Source organism: Plectropomus leopardus, chromosome 17, assembly GCF_008729295.1.
Source record: "Plectropomus leopardus isolate mb chromosome 17, YSFRI_Pleo_2.0, whole genome shotgun sequence".
Lineage (NCBI taxonomy): Eukaryota > Metazoa > Chordata > Actinopteri > Perciformes > Serranidae > Plectropomus > Plectropomus leopardus.
This window is the reverse complement of record NC_056479.1, coordinates 23,070,418-23,079,521: the sequence shown is the minus strand read 5'-3', so window position 1 is coordinate 23,079,521 and position 9,104 is coordinate 23,070,418. Positions and strand designations below refer to the sequence as shown.

General features: G+C 40.5%; 1 protein-coding gene across 1 annotated transcript; it reads left to right on the top strand.

Annotated features, from left to right (window-relative positions):
- Positions 1 to 834: 834 nt before the first annotated feature.
- Positions 835 to 5,196, top strand: alyref (Aly/REF export factor). The gene is made up of 6 exons (XM_042505182.1): positions 835 to 1,201; positions 3,165 to 3,323; positions 3,446 to 3,593; positions 3,759 to 3,822; positions 3,900 to 4,080; positions 4,895 to 5,196. Exons 1-6 carry the CDS (start codon positions 962 to 964, stop codon positions 4,907 to 4,909), a joined length of 807 nt encoding a protein of 268 aa, XP_042361116.1. The 5' UTR covers positions 835 to 961; the 3' UTR covers positions 4,910 to 5,196.
- The last annotated feature ends 3,908 nt before the right edge of the window (positions 5,197 to 9,104 follow it).

Sequence of the window (9,104 nt, the reverse complement as noted above, 5' to 3'; positions counted from 1 at the left end):
CTTTAACAGTCACACTGAGAAATGCCTTTGCAAAAATTAAACATTATAGACCATAGAATATGTTAACGAAATGCATCAGTTTATTAAGAAAAAAGAATTTTCCTAGTATAATGCAGTGTAAAAAGTGCAAAACTCAATGTGATATAATAGAAATCTGAAAATAAATGTAACTTCAAACAATAAACATATAACAAACTGTAAAAAAGAAAATCGTTTATCATAATAAAAATTTAATCTGGTAAACAAACATTTTTTATAAAATATTTAAAAAAACAAATTGTCAATAAAAATGTGAAAATAAAATAAACAAAAATAAATACAAATAACAATTAAATCAAGTAACACAATCTGTTTCAGATGTGTTGTAGAAAAAATAAATAGTCAATATGCCAAAAATATAGTATAAAACGCTTGAACGTTTGTTGAAAATGCCTATATTCATCATTATTATTATTATAGGTTTAATTGTTTTTACAGAATTATTATAATTTCTAATCTTTTTTTACAGGTCATTTCATGTTTTGGATTTTTTAAAACCTTGTCTTTTCTTGTTTGCTTGTTTCGATTTTTTCTTGGCAAATTTTCTGGCAATTTCCTCGCATTTTTCACAGATTAATTTTTTTTTGTTGTTGCAGATTTATGTTCTGCCAATCGACTAATCACTCGATTGAAAATCTGAGCTTTTAAATCATCCATTCATATCATTGATATTGAGTAGTGCTATTGATACAATACATTTGTTTATGGTGTTTTGTGTCTTGGGGACGCATATTACGTGATGACGTAGAGTTTACGTACGGTACGTACGGAGCCCGCCTGCCTATATACAGCAGAGGCTTTTGTGTTGTCTTGTCGGAGCAGAGAGCGTTGAGCAAAGAAGGAGCAAGGAGAGGGACCAAACGAGTTTAGGGTGTATTTTTTTTATATTTTGTTCACAGTTTAGCATTACTAAGGCAGCATAATGGCCGATAAAATGGATATGTCTCTAGACGACATTATCAAGCAGAACAGGCAGCAGAGAGGTGGAGGCCGGGGTGGAAGAGGCCGAGGCCGCGGTGGCTCAGGCGGCGGCCGAGGAGGAGGCCCTGGGCGTCTTGGACCCGGCGGCGGAGGATTTGGAGGCCGAGGCGGCGGATCCGGCCCCATGAGGAACCGACAGAACCTGAATCGCGGTAGAGGCAGACCAACGCCTTACAGCAGGGTATGAGAAATTAGAGGAATGGGCAGAAAAAGGAAAACCCTTCGGCAAACCTGAAAATGCCTGGTTAACATCCTTCTATTCTCCGGCAGGCTTGCTAGCTAACCCTACTAGCCAGCTTGCTAGTCGGCGATTAAATGTTCGCTTTAACCGCTGAGTTGCCCTCCGGGGGAGCTCTATGGTTTGCGGTTAAGCATTAATGGAAGTTGTGTATGCATAATGTGTCCCCTCTCCCACAACAAATGTGTGTTACATCGTTTTTTTGTCAAGAGGAGGCTTCGGAGAGAGCGAGTGTGTGAGCCATGTTTTGGCTAACTAGCTAACGTTGGATCGTGAAGGCCTCAGCGGCGCCATTTTAAATTAGAGCTAGTCGTCAACGGTCAAAAGCAGCTTTTCCACCCCAAGTGTCAAAATGATGGTCAGAGGAAACCTCTTCATCGGGAAAATTCACCCGCAGATATTTTTTTCTACCATGTTTTTGGAGCATAGTTTTTTGTTCTTGTCCCGGGGCAGCGGCCTTTTGTTCGGGAGTGGCTGGCGGGTTTCACAACAAGGCCTTTTTGGTGGCTTTTCAACCAGTCTGGCTGTTACTTGCGGATGGATCAGTGGACTTCAACCACCCCGATAGTGTTCACATAAGGCACAGCTTCACTCCTTTAGTCTGAATGAGTATTTAAACGAGCCCAACAATCAAAATGGCGTGGCCTCAAAATGGACGCTCAGATAATCCACGCTCGCATAGCTGGCCCATATCTTAGTTGTTTTTCCAGATCCACCCTCCCCTTCATCTTATGGACACTTTCCCCTTCATGAAAGCCCTTTTCGTGGCTTGGTAAAGAACTTTTGGGCGGGCCAGGAAACACCAACGCTGGAGGCAACACTGCTTCAGATGGCGACCCCCTGAGTACCCGAGGATCATGGAGAGCCTTTGGTGGAGGCGCAGATGGCAAGAGAACAATGGGCGATATTTGGTAGCTAGCCCGGGTGGGCAAGTTGTTCAGGGGTTAGTTTAAAGTTTGTGGCTGGGTAACTAATATTGCTCAAGTTTGACATAGCCATTGAGTAAATGTACACATTTCAGCAAATGAATAGATGTCATACATTTATAAATTGTTTACATTATGTGGGTGTACATACAAGTGATTTGCAACACATCCCCTCGCTTTTATACAGTACTGTGAAAAAGACTTAGGCCGCCATAGTGTTGTTGTTGATGAAAAAAAACACTTCTGCTTGTCAAATTGTGTAGTTTTTGGCATTTTGAATGGAATAATGGTATTTGGACTTGGTCTTATAGTAGTATGGTATAGTATATAGTAGTAGTTCACTTCCAGTGAGTTAAACTGTCATAAAATGTGTATGTATTGCCCAACAAGGAAACGGAAAATGCCAAATACAGAATCGTGCAATCATACCTAAAGCTAGTTCAAACAATCAATTTTGAGCTTTGAATGCAGCCTGGTGTAAATAACTCAGAGGAATCGTACTGTAAATCTCACATTGTATGCCCAAGAGAGCTAGACATGCAGAGTTAAAGGGGCCACATTTAAATGTTTGCAACTGTTGAAGTTGTTTTATTTTGAAATATTTGCATTTGCATTTTAATGCTGTATACATATTACTTGTATGTCCTTGTTGTATTTTAGTGAAGAGACTGCTGAGAAATGAATATGTATGATTAACTTTGCTAAAGTAACACAGTTTGAGGTGGCCTGAGACCTTTGCACAGTACTGTAGTTCAGTTGTTTGTCCCGTGTATGTCCTCCTCTGTCTGAGCTGATTCACTTGCTTGTAGTGATGGGGTGGGCAGGGAACATTTGGGGAGCCTCTTGGGGGAGCTGTGCACCCTGGCCCTGTTGGAAGTGGAGCCCCTGCTTGCCCCAACACCCAGCCGTGTGGACTCTGTGATTGACAGAGGCAGGGGGATCCTGAAGTCAGCAGGTGCGTTGTCTTTCATCTGTTGCAGCCTAAACAGCTTCCCGATAAGTGGCAGCACGACATGTTTGACAACGGCTTCAGCGGCTTCAGTGGTGCTGCTGGAGGTGGCGGAGGAGCCGGTGTGGAAACTGGAGGGAAGCTCCTTGTCTCGAATCTCGACTTTGGGGTCTCAGATGCAGATATTCAGGTACTTGAGGTTATTTGCCTTAACCATTTTGTTTTGTTTTATTCTAATTATTTTTAATTGTGCATGTTTGTCAATGATTAGTGCACCAAGAATTTCTACTCAGAACTTTCTTTTTATCCTAGGAACTTTTTGCTGAATTTGGGACTCTGAAGAAAGCTGCAGTTCATTACGACCGATCAGGAAGAAGCTTAGGAACAGCAGATGTCCACTTTGAAAGGAGGGCAGATGCCTTAAAGGCCATGAAACAGTACAATGGAATCCCACTTGATGGTACGCCTTAAAATGCAAAATATATGCATCATGTCATGTTTTCAATTTTGGCCGAACATTGCTTTCACTACAACACTACTAAAACCTTAGAAATTGAATTAATCTGACAAAATTTACTGCTGCCGTGCACGAATTGTGAGGTTCATGGTGTTTTTGTCTCTACAGGGCGGCCCATGAACATACAACTCGTCACATCACAAATTGACACACAGAGGCGACCTATGCAGGGGTGAGTGTTCCCGCCTTTTCAAGCAACTTGACTCATAAACACCTTGGACACTGTGTGACGGGCAGTCTTGTTTCCAGTCTGAACAGAGGCGGAGGCATGAACAGAAATCGCGGGGGCGGCTTCAGAGGCATGCAGAGAGGCCGCGGAGGACGTGGTGCAGGCGGCGCCGGAGGAAGAGGTCGGGGTGGCCGCGGCGGTAGCAAGCAGCAGCTGTCAGCAGAAGAACTCGACGCCCAGTTAGATGCCTACAATGCCAGGGTGAGTTCAGCTGCTGATTCTGGGGGGTAAACCACAAAGCCAGTTCAGCCGAGCCAGGCTCTCTCTGACTGAGCCAACTCAACAAACCCTGCAGCCTCGCTCAGAGTTAACGGTACCACGAAGGTCTAACTTTCTTTGTTAACACGGGCTTTCTGCTACAAACTCAGTCAAATGACACACTGTTCACGTCATTCGGCACTTATAATCGCGTGCCGCTGAATTGCGCTGTCATGACGACAGAAAATGACATTTAGTAAATGCACGTTATGCTCGCTGTAATGAAAGAGATTATGTATTTGTATATATGTTTATGTAAAAACAGACTTCAGAAAATCAGAGCCAAGCATATCCAAAACATAAGAGGTGCTGATGGTATGATTTGAAGGAATTGTATTTGTGTATGGGATCTGTGGTTTTAAGGAAGCTTCTTCTAGAGCAGCTGTAGACAAACACATAAACAAAAAACACATTCAGCAGCTCAGTGAGAGAATACGGGCAAAATTATTGTGATAATGTTTATATTTTTGCCATATTGCCCAGCCCTAAGTGACGCTTCTCAAAGCTTTTCAGCTGATTTCAGGCTGAAACTCAGAACAAAACCTGATCTCAACCAGGTTTGCTCGATAAGTTACCATGGTGATCCAGCCAGGTTAAAAGAGCGCCACTGTCGTAGTACAGGAAACCCTGTCTTTAGACTCAACAGACCTCACTAAGGCACTAATCTCGCTTGGTAGTACACACCCCTGTTGTTACTGGCAATTAACTAATTGTGTTTTTGCAGCTGTCTAATTTCACCCTTGTTTTGTTTTCTCAGATGGACACCAGCTAAAAAAAACGAAGCTCCTCGGTTGTTGTCCCTTCCTCTCTGCACAGAAGGGTGGTTGTTAGAAATGTGCAGAATATTTTACACTTGGTTGTCTTCTGATGTGATTGAAATTATTGTTCCAACCTCTTCTTTTAAATGCTCCGAAGTGTTTTTTACCAGTATTTTTTTTTCCTTTTTCTGATGAAAATGGTTTTGGCTGTAGGTTAATGTGAATTGGGTTTTCCCAGTTCTTTCTTCTACCCTGTAGTTTAAGACACTTGTAATAAAACCTACAGTGCATATTTACCAAATACTGTCTCTTTTATTCTCATATCTGCTCGTCCATCCAGATTAAAATGCCTTAAAATTCAAAGAAAGTCCTAACAATGATCAGTTTTGGGAAGGTTACTTTTGAAATTAAAAAGGTTACAGTGACTGTTAAAAACGTAATAAATTATGTAAAATGTACACAAGTGCATCAGTTTTGTGGTCCAATTGTCCAAAGATTTGCTTAAAGATGGCATTGTGGCAAGAGATGTACAGCAACACACTGAATGTCTTATCAACATATACAGCGGAAAACCAGGTGAGTGGTGTGTTTTTTTTCCTTCAAGTTCGAATAATGTGCAAAAACAAAATGGGTGTTATTCTATATGCTTTGCTTTCATTGGTGGTCTAATACTGAATGATGTCTGCAGGTGGAAGCCACCTGATGACATCATCTCCTGGCTGAAAGCTGCAGTCACAGGTATGTGACTGAAGGTGATGGCATCTTCAGTAGATGAGTCCACAGGTGATGCCTGTGTTGTCTGTAGCTGTTGTTGGTAATCAAACCTCTTTACTATGCTCTATGGATGTGTGATCCATTTTGGTGGGTTTTTTTGTAATGTTTATGAAATTTTGGCATGTGCAGTACACTGTAACCCACAGTGACTCAAGACCTTTTACTGGCACTTACAGGTCCAGCTTTTCCCCCACAGAAATCCAATATACCACTTCAAATACATTTACAAAATAAACAGCATTAAACATACACTAAAGCTTTTGAGGGCAGACTGATGGTGTTGTGAATAGATATTTGAAAATGTGAAACAAAACAAAATGCAATAACAAAAATGGATGATAACATATACACAATAGATCCCAAAAAGGAACAAGAAATTGCATCTTACAAGTTCAAGGAGTTATTTCCTACCTCTTCTCAGCTTATCAGTCAATAAGTGAACTTCATCTCTATTAATAAATATATAAATAGATATTTACACACACAGACTGACATATAGGCATCTCACCAATCTACCCATATAGCCTACACACTCATGCATATTCATGTATATATTGAACATAACATGCATACATGTGTGTATGCACCTGCACACAACCAAACACAATGCACAGTCCACAATGTTGGTTGTGGATGTCATACAGTGTGATAGACATGACGATCATCAAAGTCTTTCCTCATTCTTATATCTCTGTTAATAATAATAATAATAATAATAATGAGCTTAATTTGTATGGCACCTTTCATACAAGAAATGCAGCCCAACATGCTTTATAAATAACATGCACCAAGAGCGTTACGTGAAAACATAGAGGACATAGACACCAGCATGTATATTTTAAAAAAGGAACTGAATGCATACAATGCATCTTCACATGGATAGAACTCACATAATAATACTAATAAAAGTAAGTTAAAAAAATTGCATAATAATTGCAAAGAATGCACAACATAAAATAGAAAAAAATTGAGATAATATTAATTTTTAAAAAAGCTGAAAATAGTGTGAATACAATTAAGGAAAATCCAACATTTTAAAGAAGTGCAGCAGTGGCTAAGTGCAAAGCAGTTACGTCAAATGTCAAAATAGATTTTTTTTGTTAACTTTATCCGTCCATATAACTTGCTGGATGGGACATTTCCTGCAGCGGAGTAGCGTGAGTAGTTTCATAGCTGCACATGCTGCTTTGATGCACTGTCACGTCTTCACCACTAGATGTCATCATAATCTGTACGGTATTAACCATATACGGTCAACATACTGTCAAAGTTTGAGTCAGCCGGTTTTTGAAATGTACTTCTCTGTACCTGCATGCCTGTCATGTGACCTGAACCCGCCTCAGTGGATGAGGAACTTCTGCTGTTGCTCAGACTGAAGTGGGGTTTCTGCTCAGTGAGCCAAAATTAAAGTGAACAAAGTTTAACATGTCTGGGCCTCCGAAAGCGAGATTTATGAGTCTGTAGGTCTGCATGCCCACGCGTGTCGTTCTTCATACATTTAGCGCATTTTTCCCGGAAGCGTGTCTATAGACGCAAAAGTTTACGTTGCTAACAAAAACTGTTTCCGGTTAGGTTTTCATAGTTAAAGTTTTGGTTCAGTTTATTGTGTGTGTGTGTGCTTGTGCTTAGTGCTAATACTAGCTTTTGTTTTTCATTTGGTTCTGGAAAACTTAAATTGTTATTTATTTATATACATATTTTTTGGGGTCCTCAAAACATTTACATAGCAGTATTATCCACAGGTGGGTGGAAAATAATAAGCCATGTTTATATGAGTTTAAAGGTATTTAGATCCTTTACTCAAAGCAAAGTAAAAATATATAAGTTACTATAGTTTGGAGGGGGGGGGGGGGGGGGTATTTTGTATATACTTTTATTTATTTATTTATTAAAATTGCGAAAATACACCATTTATTACAGCCTGAAACTATAAAATGAGAAATTATTGCCTGATTTTCAAAGTTTTGATGGCCCTTGGACACATCATGTGCAACAAATGCTTCTCTCAAAAAAAGCTAAACTAAAAAAAAAAACATAACCAAATCTAAGCTTAAAATGTTGATATTTTATCAAAACAATTACTTTAATCAACTTGTTTCATTTAAAATTTGGCCCAAAATAACAGCCAACAACAAGAGTGAAGCCTTTCTTTAACACTAGGATTTCGTAGGACACTCTTCACCCCCTAAGCCCGAGTTCCCCAAGGTTCAGTTTTAAGTCCACTACTCTTCCTCTATACAACTATGACATCTATTACCCCCCAGCAACCATAGCCAAAATCTCGCAGCTCATAGACAACCTCTATCCAGCTCCAGATCACCCAGAATAGCAGGCGCCATTTTCACCAAAAACCCAGACGTACAGTCAAACAACGTCAACCTTACACTAAACAACCAAAAAGTAAATATCAGCAACACAGCATACTTTCTCAGAGTTACATTTCAAAGCAATATGACCTAGACCAAACACATCAACACCCTGGAACAAAAAGCAAACAATAGACTAAACCACCTCAAAGCCCTTTGCAGAAAGCATGGGGCATCACCCTCCACAGTCATAAGAGTCTACCTGGCAGACATCTGACCACTCTTTGAATACTCCCCCCCATCTGGATCACCATTTGCGACAACCAACTCCAAATCCTCCAAACCATTCAAAACAAAGCACTCAAACTGGCCCACATACTTCATCAGCAACCAACACATCTACACCATGACAGGCATCAAGACCATCAAACAAAGACACCAAACAATAGCACAGAAATATCTGAAGACCACCTCCAACAATCCCGCCATCCAGAAAACCACCCAGGAAACAGATCCAACAGCTGCCACCCCCTTTCACTCATCTTACAGCTCAGCCAGCCCCCCACAACCAATTAACCAGTCCAACACACAGAGTACTGTCCACCACTGCTGCTTAACTTCACGTACATAAACACACACACAACATAAATAACATACACTACACATAAGGTCTTCCCTCTCTCTTTATTTCTTTTCATTTCTCTCTTTTCTTTCTAATCTAACTCTTTTCTCTTGTTTCGTGCCTTAGTAACACATGTGTCCTCCAGCCTCCTGAGTCCTGAGTCCTTTTGCTCCTTCTGCCTCCACCAACAACGCACCAACGGTGGATAGAAAAGGGCAGAAAATCTGAACTATCCCAACAGGTTTGTGAACCTCTCTACGGCTCTCTATCAAGAGTTCATCGTCAACTTTTAATTTTGAAACATCAAAAGGTAAGTTTTAAAACCTACTGTCTAATTTATGGCGGGTTAGCGTGGTTCATGCATCTTTTCCCAGGTTACTTAAACCCCTTTTCACCAATGCACATGCACGCAGGCGTTTTAAACGCAGGTAAACGGAGGTGGGTGCACACTTATATACTGTATACCCCTGTAAAAATTTCTGGAAGGTATGAAGATTTTAGATACCG